This window comes from Pogona vitticeps, chromosome 2, assembly GCF_051106095.1.
Source record: "Pogona vitticeps strain Pit_001003342236 chromosome 2, PviZW2.1, whole genome shotgun sequence".
Lineage (NCBI taxonomy): Eukaryota > Metazoa > Chordata > Lepidosauria > Squamata > Agamidae > Pogona > Pogona vitticeps.
The window spans coordinates 35,708,255-35,731,421 of record NC_135784.1 but is presented as its reverse complement, the minus strand read 5'-3'; the positions used below and the strand labels follow the sequence as shown (position 1 = coordinate 35,731,421).

General features: G+C 42.6%; 1 protein-coding gene and 1 long non-coding RNA gene across 11 annotated transcripts in view; both read right to left on the bottom strand.

Annotated features, from left to right (window-relative positions):
• Positions 1-15,625, bottom strand: part of PXK (PX domain containing serine/threonine kinase like) — a 62,169-nt gene extending 46,544 nt beyond the window's left edge. For 8 of the 10 annotated variants that reach the window (XM_020795470.3, XM_020795471.3, XM_020795465.3 and 5 more), the window contains exon 1: positions 15,387-15,625. In XM_020795470.3, the coding sequence (XP_020651129.3) occupies positions 15,387-15,488 (102 nt within the window). In that variant the 5' untranslated portion in view covers positions 15,489-15,625. Of the gene's footprint in view, positions 1-3,303; positions 3,481-15,386 lie in introns of those variants that run through there. The other 2 variants (XM_020795473.3, XM_078388808.1) reach the window with 2 other exon arrangements.
• Positions 15,626-16,282: 657 nt separating this feature from the next.
• On the bottom strand, positions 16,283-20,140 carry LOC144587625 (uncharacterized). Its single transcript, XR_013542789.1, has 2 exons — positions 18,477-20,140; positions 16,283-16,941 (listed from the first exon to the last, which is right to left on the bottom strand). It is a non-coding gene; the product is annotated as an uncharacterized LOC144587625 (long non-coding RNA).
• Positions 20,141-23,167: the final 3,027 nt, after the last annotated feature.

The window sequence follows — 23,167 nt, the reverse complement described above, 5'->3', positions numbered from 1 at the left end:
ATTTACAGGTCTGATGTAATGGACACTAATCTGACCTTGTTTCAGTTAGAGCTCACCCTCTTATGTCACATTTTGCATTCTTTGACTATGTTGATTCATAGACAACAATAAATTATTCAGTGAATACTATAAATAAATTCACACAAATGTACTAGCTCACCAAAAGAACTTCCTGTTAGTTTATGAGCCTATATATCATTAATTGTCTATGTACGGCCTAAGGGGAGAAATTCTCACCCACCCACCTAGTAAAGTCTTGCTGACAGCCCATATATGTGTCGCTACAGACAGCCAAGCAAATGTTCACAAGCTGTAATCTATCTGTGCACCTTCTCTTACAACAGGTCCTCTAGGCACAGAATGTTGCAACAAGACTGAAGCTAAGCAGGGAACTGCATGGGAATATCTGGATTGGTAACCTTTGCGTATCATGACAGAACAGCAAAACAGAAATATAGTAAAACAAATTCATTTATTTATTTGCTTTATTTTTATACTGTCCATCTGGTCGAGTTACTCTGTATAGTTTACAACCAAGAAATAAAGTAAATGTTATTTATTTTCTTTTAGGACAGAATTTTACATTTTGCTTGGTTATTTAGTTTATTTCCACAAAATAAATAACCAAGCAAAATGTAAAAGTATATCCTAAAATAATAATAATAATAATATTATAATAATAATATAATTGTCATTGTAAGTAGATACACAGTATACCCATACAACGAAATTCACAAAAATAGCACTTTCATAAATATTTGATAAGAAGGAATATAAGTCGGCAACCAGAGAGTTGTTTACACTCCTGTCTTTTCCACAGGTGAACAATATAAACTGCAAATCAGAATCACAGAGTTGGAAGAGACCACAGGGGCCATTGCGTCCAACCCCCTGCCATGCAGGAACTCCATCAAAGCACTCCCGACAGATGGCCATCCAGCCTCTGCTTAAAAACCTCCAAAGAAGGAGAGTCCACCACACTCGTGAAACAGCATATTCCACTGCCAACCAGCTCTGACTGTCAGGACGTTCTTCCTAACATTCAGGTGGAATCTCTTTTCTTGCAGTTTGAAACCATTGCTCCTTATCCTAGTGTCTGGAGCCGTGGAAAAAAAAACATGTCCCTTCCTCGACACGACATTCCTTCAAATATTTAAACATGGTTATCATGTCCCCTCTTAACCTTCTTTTTGTAAGGCTAAACATTCCCAGCTCCCTAAGCTGCTCCTCATAGGACATGGCTTCCAGACCTTTGACCATTTTGGTCACCCTCCTCTGGACACGTTCTAGGTTGTCAACATCTGTCTTGAATTGAGGTGCCTAGAACTGGATATAATACTCCAGGTGAGATCTGACCAAAGTAGAATAAAGTGGTACAGTACTATCACTTCCCTTGCTAGACGCTATACTTCTATTGATGCAACCAAGAATTGCATAGGCTTTCTTGGCAGTCACATCACACTGCTGATTCATGTTCCACTTGTGGTCTACCAAGACTCCTAGATCCCTTTCACAGGTACTGTTGTCTAGCCAGGTGTCTTCCATCCTATATCTGTGCAGTTCTTTTTTCCCCCCTAGGTGTAGGACCTTACATTTCTCCCTGTTGAAATTCATTTTGTTAGTATTGGCCCAGGACTCTAATCTGTCAAGGTCATTTTAAATTTTAATCCTGTCCTCTGGGGAATAGGCAACCTCTCGCAATTTGGTACCATCTGCAAATTTAATGAGCATACTCTCTATTCCTTCATCCAAGTCATTGATAAAAATGTTGAATAGCACAGAGCCCAGAACAGAACCCTGAGGCGCCCCACTAATTACCTCTCTCCAGGAAGAAGAGAAGTCATTGGTGAGCACCCTTTGGGTTCAGTCAGTCAATCAAATCCACTGAACAGTAGCACTGACTAGCCCACATTTTACTAGCTTCCTTGCAAGAATATCATGGGGAACTTTGTCAAAGGCCTTACTGAAATCAAGATATGCTACATCCACAGCATTCCCTTCATCTATCAATCCTTCCTCTATAAAAAAAAAAAGAGATCAGATTGGTCTGGCATGACTTGTTTTTGAGAAACCCATGTTGACTTTTAGTGATGACAGCATTGCTTTCTAAGTAATAACAAACTGTCTAATGATCTGCTCTAGAATTTTTCATGGGAATTAATGTCAGGCTGACTGGGCGATAATTATTTGGGTCTTCTATTTTTTCCCTTTTTGAAGAGGCTTCCTGGATTTAAGTCCGGATCTCTTCACAAATATAAACATCCTTTATATATAAAGTTCCTCCTCCTCCTCCTTTCCTGCTAGGTCTCTCTTTCTGAAATAGTTTATACTCTTCAAGAGTTTCATCCCACCAGGTTTCAGTGATACCTATTATATCATATTTATTTTGCTGTATTAAGAGTTCCAGTTCATCTTGTTTATTTCCCATGCTCTGTGCATTAGTGTAGAAACATTTAGGACCATGTGTGTTTTTCTTCCCCTTGTCCTTCGCTAGTACTACTTCCCTGCTGGGCTTTTCTTGCCAGCACTTGCTGAATTTCTACCCTGAAAACTATTGACTCCCTCCCCCAGCCCCACCCCCAGAACTAAACGACTAAACGACTAAACACACACACCCCCAGCCCCACCCCCAGAACTCAGTTTGAAGCTCTCCTGATCAGATTTGTGAGCCTCTTAGCAAAAACATTACTGCCAACAGCTGTCAGGTGCATCCCATCCCCTGCCAAAATACTATCTTTGTGAAATAGCAAGCTGTGGTAAATGTTGGTATAAATGTGTGTCTTCCATGGATACACCCTACTTTTCTTTCTGGAAAGAAAGAAAGCTCAGTACTCTCTCACACACAAAAAAAGTTTGCTAATCAAGGTTCAGGATATCCAGACCTAAAGAAAAGCAAAATAAAAACAGTGGCACCTTTGAGAGTGCTTTTTGTCAATGTGAGCTTCTGTGGATCAAAAGTCCACTTCCTCCACCACTGGAGTGACCCCTAGTTTTATGCATATCTCAATGAAAGGGATACAGATAATAAACGAAGTGACAATGGGTCAGTTAACACAGGAATGAGGCCAATCAAGCTGTAAACTACTGCAGTTAGCACATCATGGGCAGGGTGATAGCTGTAGGCTAAGCAGACTTGGCTGTCACAGAAATGCTGAGAGATGTCACTGGGGCAGAGATTAAAGTCCATCAGGGAAGGCAACAGTTTTATAACAATAATAACAATGATGCGCCATCAAGTCAATTCTGACTTATGGTGATCCTTTTCAGGGCTTTCTAGGTAGAAAATACTAAGAAGTAGCTTACCATTCCCTTCTTCTGGGGGTGCCCTGGAACTGTGCAGCTCGTCCAAGCCCATAAAGGCTGGCTCTCTATTCACAGGAAACACAGTGCAGAATCAACTCTTAATCTCAGGCTCTACAGCCAGATAATACAATTTCCATGGTCAAAAATAAAGAAAAACCTAAATGACCTGATTAAGCTTGAAATTGTTAAGGAGAGACGAGAGCCAGAAATAAGAGATCGATATAAGGTTGGAGACCTGAATTTAACTTTTCAGCAATTATCACAAGGGGAACTATTACAAAAATCAGTGCAGAGAAATAGAAATAAACATTAAAAAAATGAAATATCTCTTTCATAAGATCCAAACATAGACATGAAAACAATGCCAACAGACTGGAAATTTTCAATATTCTAGTCCCAAGAAAGGAGCATCAAGGAGTGCAGTAAGTACAGAACCAATGCATTAATTTCCCTGCAACCAAAGTGATGCTTCAGGTGTTGCAACAAGGGCCATTGCTTTGTTTTCCATATTTGTTGCCATATTCTTACTAGTGTTTTGATAGACTTGGGTCTCTGCAACTTGGAACAGTTCTACGGGTGGCTCATCTACTCCTGATGATTTATTTGTTCCAAAGCCTTGAAAGGAGGTACTTCAGTTTTAAAATTGCAGGTTCTTCACTATAGGATTCTTCTGCATAGGAATTTTCTGAAAAAGAATCTTCTGTATAATTCTGCAGGATCATTCCCAACTTTTCTTTATTTTATTCAGATCAACTAGCATGTTTCCCAGATAAACTTTCAGCAAGCCTGAAATTTCCTTTTGATTTCTGGGATCATAAAGAGAATGATATGGTACTACTTGTGACGCACAAATTATTCCAGGGCATGAGAAATTAATAAGGGATGTGGTGGCACTGTGGGTTAACTGCAGAAGCCTCTGTGCTGCAAGGTCGGAAGACCAGCCATCGTAAGATCGAATCCACGCAACGGAGTGAACTCCCATTTCTTTTCCCAGCTCCTGCCAACTTAGCAGTTCAAAAGCATGTAAAAATGCAAGTAGATAAATAGGTACCACCACAGTGGGAAGGTAACAGTGTTCCATGTCTACTCACTGGCCACGTGACCACAGAAACTGTCTACGGACAAATGGCTTGGAAACAGGGATGAGCACCACCCCCTAGAGTCGGACACGACTGGACTAAATGTCAAACGGAACCTTTACATTTACCTATGAGAAATTAAATCACCTGCAGTGCCTAACTGCTACATCTATAGAGTTCCCTGCCTCAGTTTCTCACATACCCCTCTTGTGCCTCCTGTTTTTAGTGCTGACTACACTGCTAAGCTGAGGGCTCTCCAAGAATTAGAAAGACAATTCCTCCCCAACTACCATCAGTGCCTAGAATGTAGACAAGCAACAAGAAAAAGAAAACATGCTCTTTTCACACTCCGAAGAAAAGTAATATTTCTCCCCAGTTCCAGTGGAACCTAAATTAATGCAACCTGAAAAGAATTAGGACACACACAAGGAACTGAGTAAAAAACTGCACGGCTGGTAGTTTACATGTGTATAATGAATATCTCATTATATTCTGTCTAGGATTAACCTGCATTTTGATTAGATCTTCATCTCCAGGGTATAATTGCTCTTACATAAGAAAATGGTGAAAATAGACAGCTACATCAAATAGACAGAAAACGGTGAAAACAGAGAGCTCCATCCCCCACTTTTGGTATAACACTGTCAACAGCAAAACAGCTGTAAGAGTAGCAAATATTCATAAATATTCATATCGCCAGCCATCTTTCAAGGTCGGTGGAAAAGTAACAATTACTTCCTGCTACAAAATATGCATGTGTTGTCTCTCCTAGTGGATTTACAAGAAGAGTTTGTCACTGTAAGCACATTTACATGTAATTATGCTTGAATTAAATAAAGAACTTTTTTTCAAAGGAACTGTGGTTGGACTGAAGAGCCCAACAAGTCAGACAGGAAGGGAGAGAGGCATACATGCTATAAAAGCTGATGATCTAAGAATAAGGCATTCCTAAAACAAAATGAATGTTTTTGTTCACATGACCTGTATCAGTACTGAGACAGAGAGAGAGAAAACAAAGCAGGAGCCCACAGAAACATCTAAACCACTACAGTACTGACCAATATCTTAGCCAACATTCAACACATATGCATTTGCCTAAATAATGCATGTGTCACCAGAATGCCTCCCTCCACAATCTCCTTCCTTCTCAGGCAGATCTGAATCGCCTGGGCTAACTAAACGCTATTCCCAGGGAGCCTCGTCTGATTCTTAATGTGATGTTCTTCTAGTGCTAAGAAAACCCAAGCCTTCTAGCACATCACTTAGCCACTTCAAATCTGCCACTTTTGTTGATTTGGTGAGTTTTAACAAATTTTAGTGAGATGCTGTAGTTAATTTTGTAACTGAGTTTTTTATTGTATTTTATTTTTTTTGTCAGCTATTTTTAAAATCTGCATTGAAGAGCACCACAAATATTCCGCAATAAGAAAATGAAATATAAAATGGTGTCATAAATCACACACAATCAAGCTGCTTTTCTCAGTTATAGAGCAAGTGACTAAAGAGTACAGGCCTAACTTTATATCCAGCTCCAGCATACAATGTGGTAAAGATATGATAATGTATTTCAAAAACCAGCAAATTACAATAAAACACATCAAACTTTTTTTAAAATGTGGTACCATGCTGTACCACACACTCCTCCTCTCTGTAACACAATGAGAACATGTGCTTTTCAAGCAAGAGGTAGTTACTTTCAGATAGAGATTTCGGTGCAAACCACATACAAACTCTGCCCAGGTGAAACATGTACATTTTGTGCTTTGTTAGCCAAATCTATATGCTCTAGGGCTCCGCATGCAGCAAAATGCACAAACTTACACATGGAACATATGCTAATTTTTATAGGAAACCACTTTCTTTTCAGGAGATTGCAATATATTTAGGATCCCTGCACTCTGACACTCATCCAGCATATCTTTCCAGAAGACAACAAGGCCCTTTTAAAACACTGCCTAATGACCAGTGGGATAATAAGTTATATGAACAGACAGATGGAGTGGCCATGGGGAGCCCCCTCAGCCCGGTTATAGCAAACCTCTACATGGAACATTTCAAAAAAGAGGCCCTGTCTTCATCACCCTTCGCACCCACTGTCTGGTTTTGATATGTGGATGACACCTTCGCAATTTGGAACCACGGTGAAAGAAAACTGGAAGAATTTCTAAAACATCTCAACAGCATCCACCCAAATATGCAATTCACCATGGAAAAAGAAATAGAGGGCCAACTCCCTTTCTTAGATGTCAAGGACATATGCAAAACTGACCTATTGGGACACAAGGTCTACAGAAAACCCACCCACATAGACCATTACCTAGACAACAACCATCACCCATGACAAAAAGAGGCATAATCAAAATACTGGGAGATCGTGCAAATCGGAACTGTGAAGCTCAATTTCTCAGCACCGAACTCAACTATCTGAATTGGGCCCTACAGGCAAATGGCTACTCCAAAAATGAAATCACAAGAGCCATCAAACCAAGAAAACAACACCAAACTGGAGAGGAAAAACAGCCACCCACAAATAAACTATTTCTGCCATACATCAAAGGGGCAATGAACCGCATGGGGAAACTTTTGAAAAAACATAACCTACAAACAGTATTCAAGCACACCACAAAAATACAACAAATGATACGGTCAGCAAAGGACAAAAGGGACCCCCTCACTGCTGCAGGAGTATACCAGATACCTTGCAGTTGTGGACAGGTATATATTGGAACCACAAAATGCAGCAATCAAACCAGAATCAAAGAACATGAGAGACAGTACAGACTAAAACAACTGGAAAAATCGGCAGTAGCTGAACATGCCCTAAAACAAGCTGGACATGAAATTCTATTTCAAAACACAAAAGTACTGGACAACACCCGCAATCAGTATGTTAGACTGCACAGGGAAGCCATTGAAATCCACAAACACCAGCAGAGTTTCAACAAAAAAGAGTTTAAAACTTAACAAAGCCTGGCTCCCAGCACTGAAAAATACAGCCTGCAAAAGGTCAAGGAACTCTACCCAGCCACAAGGACCGGAGATCACTGCATATAAAAGAGCAGCTAACGACACCCATCAATCACAGTGACAGATAATCTCTCCCCCTTATCACAATAATACACCCACAACAAAAAACACGATAATCAGCATAACCACCCATCTCCTGAAAAGGGCAAAAGGTGATTCCACAGCTATAAATACTCAACTATCCAAACAAACTGCACCAGAGAACAGAGTTCTGACTCCAGTCCTCTGAAGATGCCGGCCACAGAGACTGGTGAAACATTAGGAAGAACAAGCTTCAGAACACGGCCAAAGACCCCCAAAAGCCCACAACAACCAGCACATCCTGGCCATGAAAGCCTTTGAGAATACTTTCTAGTATTATTTCCAGAAAATCTTGTTTTCTCATTGTGTGCCCAAAGTAGGACAGTCTCAGTTTCATCCGTTTTGCCTATAAAGTAAGATTTGATCTAGGAATCACTGTCCTTCTGCAATCCAGGGTATGTGCAAAGCTCTCCTTTAGCACCATATTTCAAACAAATCAATTTTTTTTCCCTGTCAGCTTTCTTAACTATCCGGCTTTCACCTATTTTACTCTTTTACCTATGAATAAATCTGTATTCTACAGATGACAACTCAAGCAGGGAGGAAACCATACTGATTATATTAATATGCTCCCATTATTTTTCCATGTATAAAACACTTTTTCCTAAAATCATTAGAGGAAATATTGAGGGTCTTGTTGTACACCAGTGGTTCTTAACCTTGGGTTACTCAGGTGTTTTTGGACTGCAACTCCCAGAAGCCTTCACCACCAGCTGTGCTGGCTGGGGTTTCTGGGAGTTGCAGTTCAAAAACACCTGAGTAACCCAAGGTTAAGAACCACTGTTGTACAAAGAAGGAGGTGGAAACAAAGGAGCAGCCACACTCGTCTGCCTCTTGCGGCTGCCAATTGACTGCTGCTGCTGCCGTCCAATCACCTTCTCCAGTGTGACTGCCAGGGCTCACCTCCAACTCATGTTGCCTGCCCAAAGGGAGTCTGCGAGTGGCACCGGAGGAGGCAATCTGGCAGTGGTAGCAGCAGTCAATGGGCAGCAGCAAGAGGCGGCCGAGCATGGCTGCTCCTTTGCCTCTGTCTCTGCCTCCTCTTGCTGCCTCTGCTGCCGGATCGCCTCCTCCATCACCATTCGTGGGCTCCCTTCGGGCAGGGGACAAGGTGGCGGCGTGAGCTGGAGGCGAGCCCCAGGAGTCACACTGGAGGCGGCGATCGGGCGGTGGAGGCAGCAGCAGCAGGAGATGAGGGCGGAGGAGCAGCCGCGCTGGAGCACCCCTTGTGGCTGCTCATTGATTACTCCTCCGCTTCGGGCAAGGGACAAAATTAGGAGGTTGTTGTATACATGGAAAAATATGGTATTTATTTCCCCCTATTTCAAGCACCACCTTCTAGAAAAGCAGTGTTTGGAATCCATATGGTTTGGGTACAATGAACTCAGCATGATGTCTGAGTGCTTAAAAGCACTGCCATGTTTTTCACTCTTCTTTGTAACCAGGACAGGAAGAGACTTTAAAACAAAACAAGTACGGAGGCTCAAGGGTGTGCAAACACAAAGGGGGAAGAAACACAAAGTCTTGTGGCAACTTTAAGACTATCAAACTTATTATGCAAAATGATTACTATCAATAAAAGTGACCAATTATAGATAAGAGTATCAGCTACTCTTGCAGTTATGTAATATTCAGGACTACACCAGTCCGTTCTGGAAGATATAAGATACCATTGATGGTCAGGCACCATGGAGTCTCGACATTAGCCACGTGAATTGTTCAGATCAACCAGAGATAACCTGAGTATGAACTTATGCTCAACAGATAAACACACTCTTACTTTCAATTTGACACAAGTGGCTATTTCTACCTGGTGAAAGAACCAAATTGTGGGCCTTGACTTGTGTTGAAAGCTGCTGTGTCTTCCCCACCCTCACAGCTAAAAGGAAACTTTCAAGGTTTCAAGCAAGCAATGTGGGCGAGGTGGGTGGGTGTGAATCACAGGGCAATTCACAGCCTTTTGAGCTCAAGAGCCAGGGTGTAAAAATTCCAAGCCTTGCTATAGAGACAGCAAGAGGTCCAACCTCACAAGAAGAACTGAACATCTCTGAACAATTTTTCTGCATCATCTATGAAGGGGGTTTGCTTAGAGCCTGAGGAAGTGGATTTCATTTCAGAGCTTGGTATTTGTTTTAATTTTAGTGGTCCAATAAAGTGTATCATCTACTCTTTCATTTCTGCATTTTTCTCAAGAATCTGATTTTATTCCACAAAATGTTAAAACTCAAATTAATGTGAGCTTTCATGAACTACGAACTCATACAATCCATTTTTGAGAAGCTTGGTCACCTATATTTATCTAGGGCAGTGGTTCTTAACCTTTGTTACTCGGATGCTTTTGAACTGCAACTCCCAGAAACCCCAGTCAGGACAGCTGGTGGTGAAGGCTTCTGGGAGTTGCAGTCCAAAACTCCTGAGTAACCCAAGGTTAAGAACCAGTGATCTAGGGGGAAATCATTGTAGTTATGTGCCATTAAGTCAGAGCCAACATATAGCAACTCTAACTGGGCTTTAAAGGTAAGTGAGGCATTAAAGGAATTTTCCACATCCCCAGTAAGCTTCTACGGTTGAGAAGGGATTCAGATCCAGGCCTCCTGAGTCCTAGTCCATCACTCTGTCTACCACATCACACTGGGAATACAGGGGAAAATACTGGAATTTAAAAAATAGTATCTGCCCCTCACTGTACCTGTACTATCCTCTTGGTTCACACTTCAGATAACGGATCAAACAGAATGGCAGATTAGTAAGAGTAGCAAAACACATACAGTAACAAAATAAACCTCCAATTTTCCACTGCAACACAGGAAAAAAGTATTAAGTGACCTTAATACAACTTTGAAATCACAATGAAGATCCAGCAGCATTCTTGTTTTACTGGGTAGTTCTGAGTTTAAATTCCTATCAGTGAATTAGACATCTGGCTGCAAAGCCAGAGGTTAGGAATTTAGTTCCCTGCTGTGCATCCCAGTAAACCAATTCTGAATAGTCTCTACCTGGGAAACTCTGAAAAGGACCACCATAAATCAGAACTGACTTGATGGCACATTATTATTATTATTATTATTATTATTATTATTATTATTATTATTATTATTATTATTATTATTATTATTATTATTATCATCATCATCATCATCATCATCATCATCATCATCATCATCATCATCATCATCATCATCATCATCATCATCAGGGATTCCCTATTTGGAAAAAGCAGAAGGCCAAAGGTACCAGGCTAAGGCTCACACAACTGATATTTTTTTAAAATAACACCTTTAAAGACATATATTATCTCTGTAGGAGATCTGGTTTCAAATGCCTTTAGAATATCTGTGGAAACTTACTCTTGCCTTGCCTATCTTTTGCCCCAGCTTCTGATAGAAACCCAAAACAGACAAGACAGAACAAAAGGACATAAGAAATTCTGAGTTCCTTTACTAACTTTTAGAATACAAATAAAGTGATCAAAATAGTTTCAATGGCAAAGATGGTTATCCACAGTTTCAGGGAAGCAAGCTTACTGTATTTAGAAATCAAACAGATGCCCAATTAAGCTAGAATGGCTTGATATAAACCAGTTTCACTCAGGATTTCAATGGGACTATGTTGCATTTTACATTTCCTGGCTTTGTATTTGTAAACCAAACAACAAGACACAGAGAATGAACACATTACATGGCAAGCAAGTTTCCCACTGAAATGATGTTCAGTAGGATTTAGTTCAACACACTCATTGGAACATTGTACAATTGAAGCTGTTTTCCCCATAATGTTAACAAATGAAAACCAGAATTGGTTTATGTTACGTTTATGTTCATTTGTTAATGTTAACAAATGAAAACCAGAATCTGGCCAGAATTGATTAATTACATCTGTCTGTGTATCTCTATCAGCACATTTAAGAAGTCAGGACAGGCCTTTACTATCCTGTACCAGTCACTTGACTCAGTAGCCAAAATCCTGTTACCCAATGTAGTTAATTGCACTTGAATAGGCTCACTGAATTAGTGGAGATTTGGTGAGCCAGTTCCTCCATAAGTTCGGTTGATTCAAAGGGGCCTACTGCAACATAGTAAATCACAATTAAGAGTAGACCTATTAGAATCAATGGAACTTATGGAGGAGTTCCCTCACTAAATCCCCATTGACTTAATGGCCATACTTTAGTGAAATTTACTACAGGACTGTGGCCAGTGTGATAGCAAATGCCTTTATTTGCAGCAACTTGTCCCTGAAATTTATGTCAATGGAATTATGCTGATATAAACATGTAATAGGATTCTGGCCATAGTAACATCATCAACTCAAGCACTCATTCACCCTTTCAAACACCCTTTCAGTCACCTTTATGAACAGTAACATGTAAATTAAGTTCTAGGGTCAGTAACATTGTTCAAGCTCTACCTAGACCATTTGATGAGATTTTTGTATTTATAGAATCCCTAGTTTGCCAAGGAAAGATTGTGTGGGACTGTCAAATATATGAAGATTGCAAGTCTATAAAAGTTATTAGAGCTCATACATTTTCACTGCCCACATATTCCTGTGTTTCTCATCTAGGCACACTAGTAGGCTGAAAAGGAAGTAAACACTCTCATCCAATTTAAAAATACTCCTAGCCCAATTATGGAATTGATCCAGTGTTCACATAAGGTTTCCATAAATTCCTCTAGCTAATTGTAGCTAACTGATAAAGTGTCAGGACTTATCTCAGTTGTACAACCAGATGCTCAGGACCAAGATGCATCCCGGTACCTCATCAATTAGCCACTGCATGTTAAGCACATCTTACATGAAGACCAACTAACTACTCAACTTCAAACTCCTGTGGTTTGAATAAGGACAACAGCTTCTTATCTTACTACATGTTAACTTGTTCATCTGTGCAGATTTATCTACACCCAACTCTTGTTTCTTTTATGACCACTGATCAAGATATTTTCTCTGTGGGTGTTTGCAGTTACATTTCCGCTGACTTGGCTGAGAGGTTAAACTATTTTTTATAAGTGGATTAAGGAAATATTAATTCAGCTGTTCATAATCATACATATATTAGCTTGCCTATCTATGCTACAGTATCCTTGATACTTCTGAAGAAACTTTTACAAAAACTATCCTTAAAATAATAATTTGCTGGTACCTTTTTCATTTCAATTCTTCCAGAAACAGCACACACATGTGTCAACTGAGGCTACACTGTGTTCATGAATGAAATGCGTTGGAGTTCATGCAAAATAAAACTTGTTAGTCTTTAAAGTACCAGAAGACTCTTTTAAGAGATTAGCAGGATCTCACAACTAGTCAAACTTTCTTGAAATCATATTAGGGCAAGAAAGTAGACAGGGTTTTTGGTTTGTTTACAGAATTCTCATATGAGGTAATGTTATGTGTTCAGGCTGCAGTTCTTGCCCTGGGCAAAAATACTAAGACACCTGCTGCTGAGCATACTAGGCAGAGTAACAATAAACAGGTACCAGTCCAAAACAAATTTACTATACAGTATTATTATATCTCCTTATGAAGAGCTTCTTATTCAAGATCCTATACAGTATTACTGTATAGCTGGTTGCATAACTCTGTAAGTTAGGTATCTGGCTGCGAGTCAGAGGTTGGGAGTTTGATTACCCACTGTGCCTCCTATGAGTAGAACCAGCTAATAGTGGTTCTACTCACAGGATTTGAACCTTGGACAAGCTGCACGGTCCTAGATTGCCCCCCAGAAGAAGGGAATGATAAACCCCTTCTGAGTATTTCCTTTTGGGAAAACCCTGAAAAGGGTCTCCATAAGTTAGAACTGACTTGACAGCACATTATTATTGTTATCAAATAGAGAGGAGCTACATTTGAGAAGCATGTTCTGGAGATACGTTTAGTTCTGTCAGGTACATACCCTCTCCCATTGAAATGATTCCCCCCAGCCTTCTGTGACATGGAGAATGGGGTGCACTAACTGCACATGAATGGACATTGTATTCCCTCAAGCCAAAGTAACAGGAATGTTCCTTTTTTCCCCACTCACAAAAACGATTTATGTAACATGCACTATCTAAGCATCACTCTGTAGATCTTTTCTCTTGACTGTTCTCTGATCAGGTTTGTTTCCAGGAAAAGAAACACCAGTATCTAAGCTGTCATCTCAGCATCAGTTCAAAAGCAAAGTTGGTTTTGTCTGTTGTTTTTGCTTTTTGCACTCCACAAACATTGGCAATATGTATGTATCCTTAGTGGCATATAAAAAGAAAGGAGCTGTGGCATTCAAGATATAAGGTTCTTTGAGGCATCTAACTAGCCATTACTGGAAGCACAGCACTTGACTATGTAAATGTTGGTCTCATCCAGAAACCTTTAAAAAAATCATAAAGCTCAAAGACCTCAAAGCATCCATAAGCACTGCCTAGTTCTTCCGCCCTAAATAAATAGCACTTTGGAATCATGGGTTAAATCCTCTTATTCACCCCCATAACAGTAGAACATTTAACAAACATGGCAAGTCAATGTTTATGTGGGATGTAAAGCCCAGATTCAGTAGGTCTGCTCTAGTTGGGACTAACAACCGGATTTAGCCCAGTACTTCCAAAATGAATCTCTCTACCTACGCTGCCTTCTCACTACTAGCACTTCAGCGTGGCCTGTTCATAAGACATCATCATCCACACCATTAAACATTGCATGGTCAAAGATTAAGAATTAACAAAAAAAATGTACTGTACATAATATGCCTGATTCCCTTAATAATTCCCTAGACATCAAACTTCTATAAGGTTAAGCCACATGCTTCTCCCACCAGTTCTTGATTTCTAACTAGAGCTCGGCCAAACAAGTTTTAAAACGAGATACCTTCTTGCCTAGAAACCTGCCTTCCTAGTCTACAATGTACAGGAGATCTAATCCTTTTGGTTTCACAGAAAGGCACTCTTCAGGGGCTCAGGGGCACTCTCAGTTATTCCAACTTTAGAGGAATCTAACTTTTAGCGTGGCATTCCTTCAGGAGAGCACGTTAACAAGGGGTCTACTCCCCCACTTAATTCAAAGTCTCTCTTCAAAACCACCCCGTATCGTAGGTGAAGAGAGGAGACAGTAAATCCTCCAAACTCATTCTGGCCACCACGGGGTGTGTGAGGAAGGGAGGGAAGAAGGGAGCTTGCCCCACCTCAAATCCTGAACTCCGGAGCTCCTTAAAAAACAAGCCCCAGATCCACAATCCAGAGGGATTATTCGTAGTCCTTGACCCTCAAGATTTCTGAAGACACCCCCCCCCCCGCCTTGGCGAACAGCAGAAATCTGAACCCGTGGTTACTCAGGTCAGAGTCCGACCCCCTTCCCCACGACTCACCACCCTCCCTTCCTGGCTCCCAAAACGGACTCCGGGGTTGAACCTCAATCAACATTCAAGGCCGGCTTCCCACACACACCGTTATTATTCCTCCTCCCACCAACTTCAGCCCCAAAGCTTTATTAAGGTCCTAAATCACCGCCCGAAACCCCACCTCGGGAGTGTGTGTGTGTGGGGGGGCTTCTCTTTATCGACTGGCATCTCTCGGGCCAGGCACGCTCAAGGCCGCCCCCTAACCGACCTCTCACCCTCACGCACACATACACACACACACACACCCCACATACACAAACACACCCCAGCCTCCCTCGCTCAGCCCGGGAGGGAAGGGGGGGCACGCCGTGGTGTGGACGCCTGTCCCGCTTCCTCAGCCCCACAAGCCGCTGCCCCCCAAGTCCTCCTCTCCTCCCCCCCCCGCCGCCTCCTCCCCGGCGCTTTCGACGCCCCCCTCCCAGCCGCAGCCTCCTCTGCCCAGCAGCGCCGCCGGGCCCCCGAGAAGCCCGGGCCGCGATGCCCTTCTTCCGCCCTCCCTCCCGGTCTCTCCCTCCCTCCCAACGCACCGTGTGGGAATGCAGGCTCTGGCTCGCCTCGATCACCGCCGTCAGCGGCACTGTGTCGTCCAGCAGCACTTTGCCCGCCGGCGGCTTCTCCATGAAGGCCATGCCCTCCCTCGCCGAGCCGGGGCCAGGAGAACCCCGGCGCCTCTCCTAGAGCCTCCACCGGCGGCGGCGGCGGTTCCGCGCTCGGCTTCTCTCCTGCCCGCCCGCCCGTCTCTGCTTCCCTCCCTCTCTCCCTCCCCAGCGCCGACCGAAGAGAAGCTGCTGGAGCCGCCGCTTCGGCTGCTGTCAATACGCGAGCAGCCAGCCAGCCGAGGTCGGCCGCCTCTGGGTCTTAAAGCCCAAAGGGTACCCCGGTCTGGGGCCGCTCTCTCTCTCTGGCACAGCAGGCCTACCCCCCCGCCGCCCCCGCCACGGCAGCCGGGCCAGCAAGACCTCAGGCAGGAAGCCTGTGTGGAGGCTTTGCAGGCTGGCTGTGGAGGGAGCAAGGCCAGGGGCGGGGGAAGGAGGAGGAGGAGGGGGGGCGTGGAAAAGCGCCGAAAACAGCCCGCTTCTTCCCTCACAAATCAACACTACTTGTTGTTGTGGGTCGTCAAGTCGCACCTGACTCAAGGGCGACCCTAAGGGGTGTTTGATATCTAAGGAGAGGTTTTGCTATTGCCACCTCCATCGCCTCAGTTGCCATGGCCCAGCGCGGATTTGAACCTGGGTTTCCTGAGAATTATAGCTATTGCGTCATACTGCCTCTGCATCCGCGACGACTTCTGCATGGCTTATCCACGTTGGACCGAGCCCAGTTCTTCAACAGCCAGTCTTGGGTGGCATTAGCTCTCCAGGACTGCAGGATGCTGTGTCAGCTGCAGGATCCACTAATAATGCTCAGCAGTGGAAGCAGGGGATGGTGGTGTATTCATTTATTTGATTTGATTTATATACCGCCCATAGGGCAGCCAAAGCCACTCTGGGTGTTTTACAACTAGACAAAATAATAAAATAACAAAATAAAATGACAGCAATAAATAAAGTGCACAACAAAATACCATAAAATACAGTGGAAGCAGGAATACAGTGGTGCCCCACTAGATGATTACCCCGCAAAACGACGAATCCGCATGACGATGAGTTTTTGTGATTGCTATAGCGCTTCGCAAAACAGTGTTTCCTATGGGCGATTTTCGCTATACAATGTTTCGGTCCGTACTTCGCAAGACTTTTTTCCCCCAGGACCGATTTTCGCAAGATGATTGTCCGTGACTCGCAAAACGGGTATTTTCACAATACAGAACAGTTCAGCTTGATGGTCCTGGGCTTCACTTATCCGGAGAGCAAAGTAAGATTTTCTTATAGCCGTCACCTTGGCTAAATAAATATTTGACACGATTTTAGCAGCATTTACGTCGGCTGCCATCGGGACCCGTCTCCAAATGTCCTCTAGCCTCCTCCTATTATGCTTCAAGCCCTGCAGATGTTGGTTATATACCAAGGAGCTGGCCGGGGTCAAGAATGGACAGGGTATTTAGTAGCGATAATATCAGCCGCCCTGGTGGCTGCCACATACCTGGACCCAAGGCTGGTGGTCAACTACCGACCAGTGGCGAACCTCCCTTATTTGGGCAAGGTGTTGGAGCGGGTTGTGGCCGGGCAACTCCAGGCGCTGCTGGATGAAACGGATTTTCTGGATCCATTTCAATCGGGTTTCAGGCCGGGTTTTGGTACAGAGACAGCCTTGGTCGCCCTGTATGATGACCTTTGCCGGGAGAGAGACAGGGGGAGTGTGACCCTGTTGATACTCCTGGACCTCTCAGCGGCTTTCGACACCATCGACCATGGTGTCCTTCTGGATAGGCTGGCTGGGTTAGGAGTTGGGGGCACTGTTTTACGGTGGTTCCGCTCCTTCCTAGCTGACCGTGTCCAGAAGGTGGTGCTGGGGGACAATTGCTCTGCCCCATGGCATTTATGTCATGGGGTTCCTCAGGGCTCGATACTGTCCCCCATGCTGTTTAACATCTACATGAAACCGCTGGGAGAGGTCATCAGGAGGTTTGGGCTGAGGAGTCAGCAATATGCTGACGACACTCAGCTCTACCTCTCGTTTTCCACCAATCCAGGTGAGGCGGTTTCTGTGCTGAACTCGTGTCTGGACCTGATAATGGACTGGATGAGGGTTAATAAATTGAAACTCAATCCAGACAAGACGGAAGTGCTGTTAGTGGGTGCTTCGCCGGACAGGTTGGAGGGCCATTTCCCTGCCCTGAATGGGGTTACACTCCCCCTAAGGGACAGGGTCCGCAGCCTGGGGGTGCTCCTGGACCCCAGTCTAACTTTGGAAGCCCAGGTGGACTCGGTGGCCAGAGGCGCCTTCCTTCAGCTGCGGAAATTATACCAGCTGCGGCCCTACCTGGACGAGCGGAGTCTCATGACAGTTACACACGCACTGGTAACATCTCGTGTAGATTATTGCAATGCGCTCTATGTGGGGCTGCCTTTGAAGACGGTCCGGCGACTGCAACTGGTCCAGAATCGAGCTGCGCGGCTGGTGAGTGGTGGAGCCGCTAGAGATCACATCAAGCCAATTCTGTTCAATTTACATTGGTTACCAGTTGCTGCCCGAGCCCAATTCAAAGTGCTTGTTTTGACATATAAAGCCCTAAACGGCTTGGGCCCTGGATACTTGAAGGACCGCCTCCTTCCATATGAGCCTACCCGGCAGTTAAGATCTAGCCAGGGGGCCCTTTTGAAAGAGCCATCCCTCAAAGAGGTAAGAGGGATGGCTTGTAGACAAAGGGCCTTTTCGGCAGCTGCCCCCAGACTATGGAACGCCCTCCCAACTGAAATCCGTCTGGCGCCGACGTTGATGACATTTCGGCGCCAGGTCAAAACCTTCCTGTTCCAGAAGGCTTTTAATTGAAATAACAACTGTGGGTCCTGATGATGGCAATTTTAATTGTATTTTAATTGTATTATAATTGTATTTTAATCATCTTATTGTATTTAATTTTAATTATTGTAAGCCGCCCAGAGACCTCTGGGTAGAGTGGGCGGCATATAAATAAAATAAATAATAATAATAAAAATAATAATAAATAATAATACTATTCATCCAACAGTTTCGACAGGAGCACCCGCTAGATCAGCCGGTATCCCCCGCATTGCATCTTGGAAAGCAACAGGATTCAATACCCTGCAGGGGCAGACCATCTTAATGGGTCCCTGCTCCCCATGGGGGGGGGGGGAAGTGCCACTGAGAGGTTGCATTTTATTTATGTCCAAGGAAGCCATGGCTTCCGAGAACTCAAGAGCTGGACCTGTGGTCCCAACCTCGGCATGGACATTGAATTCACCCAGAACAAGTAGTCAACTGTGGGGGACCTCAGATGAAGTCCGCCATTTATGACAGCACCAATCTCTCTTCTGTATGCACATACGAATGTGTATAGGTGCATATATACATATGCACACCTGAGTATAGAAAAGGGGAAGTGGGAACAGAACTGCAGAAACAAGATGAGATGGACGTACAGGAGATGTCACCTTGGACAGCTTGGAGTTCCAGCAAATGGGAAATTTAAATTGTTCCACACGGCGTAAGGCTTTTTGAATACAAGCATCAATGTAAAGACTATACTGTACCATGTTAGTTCCTCATCAGTTTTGGCAAAAGGGGGAGTAGGCAAAGAAAGTATTGTCTGTCTTATTATGCTTGAACTGCCCAGAGTGGCCTTGTAGCCAGAGGGGCATGTAAAAGTCAAATAAATAAATAAATAAAGGAGATATAGGACAGGACTGCTTTCCAGAATCTTCTCTGGTCTCATTTTCATTGACAGACTGGGCATCTTCTGCTTAATTTAATATTTTCAGATAGACTACAGCATTTGACAATTATAACCAGTTTGGGGCAAATGTACCATATTGTATATTGTGGGTTAGCTTTGTGGCAAATGCATTATAGTAAAGTTATAAATACAACACAGCAGAAACCATTCCTTTTCTTTTGTGCCATTTGGATTTCTGTTCCTGAGTACAATACTTTGTTCCTGGTATAACCTTTTATAATGACTAGTGTTAATGCCGACATTCACTGGTGTAATAGCGGCCGGGCTTTCAGTACTGAAGTCCTTGGATTTTTTTTTATTTTTATTTTTTTGAACAGCAGGCACAGTGACATCACTTGCCACCCCCTCTCAGGCTTCCTGCTTTCTTCTGAGCCAATTTGCAATTTCCATAGTTGGTGGAAGAAAAATTTATTTTTCCAGATGTGTCTTGTTACAAGCAACCCTGTTGTGATGCAAAATATACGCGGATGGGTTGGTCCTGAATGGGCAATTAAGTGCCACTCGCTTTACAAAAGAGCTGTTCCTCATTTGTTGGTATGCATTTATCCAGCTGCCTACATTTTGGACTAAATGAGGGAGGATGCTGGCTACATGGACGGTCCATGAATAAGCCTCTGAACATTTAAATTTAGCAGTACATCGGGCCTATAATGCCATGAGACATGATTTTATGAATGCACCTCAAAGCATGAATGCAAAAAATAGATTTTGGAGTACAGTAAGAGAAAAATGGTTGAGGTGTATCATTATAGTTGTGTTAATATGTCTTGGACATTACTGTCTAGAAGAGGATGACATGTACTTAAATATATACATAAGCAAACCATGAGAATATAGCCCAAGCCATGAACATGAATTTGTATTCCACTAGTAAATTAGAGGCCTTGCTTCAAAATGACATCATCAAATCTGCTATTATCCCATTACAGTGCCTAGTTTAATTATCAACACTTTTCTGCAAACTGGAACATCTTAAATGTTAACTCTTTCACACTGATTTGAAAATACCTGTGCAGATTCACTGTCGAAAAGTTCCTTTTCTATGAGTTAGCACTACATAAATTCAAAGTTTTAAATTAAATGTAAATTGTGTGTGAGAGAGAAACATGTTCAGAACAAATTACTTTTCAAAATATACAGAAATATTAAGCTATGGCTTCCAGTGGAAGTCCACCCTTCTCCAGTTCAATCTGATTTTAAGAGCCAAAGGAGGGATGAGAAAAAAGCCTCGTGGCGCAGTGGTTAAAACGCTGTATTGCAGCTAAAACTATGCTCACGACCTGGGGTTCAAATCCCAAGTAGCCAGCTCAAGGTTGACTCAGCCTTCCATCCTTCCGAGGTCGGTAAAATGAGTACCCAGCTTGCTGGGGGGGGGCAATGTGTAGCCTGTATAATTAAAATTGTAAACCGCCCGGAGAGTGCTTGTAGCGCTATGGGGCGGTATACAAGTACAAAAAAAAAAATCGCTAGCACAATATTGTCCCACATGTTATTTGCTCTGAGCTAGAATCTACAATTAAAGTTGGTGCTCATTAAGTCCCACTGAATATGATGGAACTTGCATGCCACTGCAAACCTATACATGCTTAATAATAATAACTGAATGCCCTCAAATAACTTCCAATTTCTGGCCCTCCAATCTTTCTAGGGTTTCTAGGTATGCCCTAACATATCTGTTTGATTTTATTCCCTAGCAAATGTGTTTAGAATTGCAGCCCATGCCGAGTAGCAAAAATATATGAAGATTGTTTGAAAAAAAGAAAAACTTACAAGCAAATGGGAACAACAAAACTTGCCCTACTTATTAGCTTAAAATAGAGTATTATGAAATGTTTTACAGCTTGATCTTGAATATATGATGTTTAGTGAGACAATCTGAATGCATCCTAACTGCTTTCAAGTAGACATTCTTTAAAAGGTGGAACATAGCACAACCCTACCTACCTTAAGCAGAAGATTTTACTTTGAAAAATGAAAAGCAATGATCTATCAAATCAGACCACCCAAAATCCACCCCACTCTCTTTTATTGTTGCTGTGAAATCTGCATTACAGAGCAGACATCTCTGCAGCAGTTAAAAGGCTTTGGCAAGGCTCCCGCCTGAAATTAGACAAACTGAATATTTGGCAAGGGTAGGCTGGAGAAACTCTGAGGAAATGAAACTGTCAGAAGAAAAATGAGAGACAGAGGAAAGGAAAGTGAAAGTACTGTATGTTAAAGTCATGCCAAACTAAAGGCCGCATTATCATTACACTCTATTTTTTTAATGAGTGGAAAGAGCAATCTCAGAATGGAAAATACCACTGTAATTCTCATGTAGATCAACATCATGACTAACCAAACTTCAGACAGCAATCATGTTTCGCCTAGCCAGACTAAAAATACGCAGTGGATTTAACTGATCCTCACAGAACTTTTGTTTCCAAAATCTCTGTTTACATTTCTTTTGACATGTTCTGACAATGTGAAGGAAATCATTATGACTCTACTACTCAAAAGGTGGAAATATTAAAATCCATATATATAGTAGAAATACCTTTACTCTGTGCCTCTTATGTGCCATCAAGTGGCATTCCTTCAACTCTGTAATATTCATTTAGCAATAATGTCAATTCACATCCTGATGGCAACCCTAATAAGGATTTAAAAGTGAGTGAGATATTTAAGGAGCAGTTTTACCAGTGCTGGTTTCCCCAGCTGTGTGGTACAGTGGATAAGAGTGAACTGCCAGGATGTAAACTGCACTGAGAGAATAAAAACATTTTGCAGAGGGTCTTACCTCACAGATGTAGATAAACTCAGGTACAAGCAATATGTACTGAATCACTGGCCTTTGTTTTGCCCCTAAGGCTTCCTTGGAAGAGCATTCAGCCCATTCTTACACAAATATCCGCCTAGAAAGCCATGTGGACCCCTTAGCCATTCTATTGTGCTTTCTTTTTTTAACTTCCCTGCCCTTTCACAAAATAGGGTAATCAGAAAGGATTAGCCAGATATGCAAGGCCAAACAGGGTTGAGAAAGAGGTGGCTAGAAGGTGAGGCTCAAGAGAGTCTAGTTCCTTTACAAAGCCACCCCAAGAATCTTATTAAAGAGATTTCATTCTTGGGTGGATTTACAATGTACTGTAGAGTATACACACTGCCTCTGTCCAGAGCTGCCTGCCTTCCCTCCTTATCCTTGTGCCACCTTCTGTACTCCAACCTCTGCTACCTCCTGGAATGTGAATGCATCTTTGCACACTTTACCTGGGCATTTCCCTAGAACCCTCTCGGCCTTCTGAGTTTGCTTCCTTCGTCTTACTATTTCCCCACAACACTTATGAAGCCAATGTAATAATCTTTGCATTTACTGTTTGCCATTTATGCATCTCTACTGTAAACACTTCAATTCTCCAGTGCACACACTGTGTAGTTTACATTCCTGTGGGTTCAGTAAAAATTGCATGTTGAATAAGTCTGTGAGAATACGATTTAGTCAATTCATTTTAAGTACTCAGTAGTGCCAAAGCTCTAAGATCTATGGACAAGTTCATAAACGTGCTCTGAGCATATCAGGTAAGAGTGGATGGCAACAGGACTCCCAATCCAACATGCAAATATTAGGGAGAGTGACACTACCCATTGATATAATTTAACTGTGCCTGCATTGAGTTTATTCCACCTTATAATTTGGTCAAAGGAGCGCTTGGAAAAGATACCTCTTTGAAAGACATTTCCCAAAGTCCACAATCAGCACAACTATCGGTGGAATTCTGAGAGTTATCTTCTTAAAAAGTAACTTTTCCAAGTTTGGGGAGGAAATGCTTCTATTGATCTTAATTTTTCAAATATGTGAGAGTATTTCACATAATTGTTAATGCAGACACTACTGCATAATTGAGGGTTGCTTTACACAACAGAAAAGAATGTTCCTTTGCAAGCTTGACAGCAGTGAGTTGAGTGTCTGGTTGC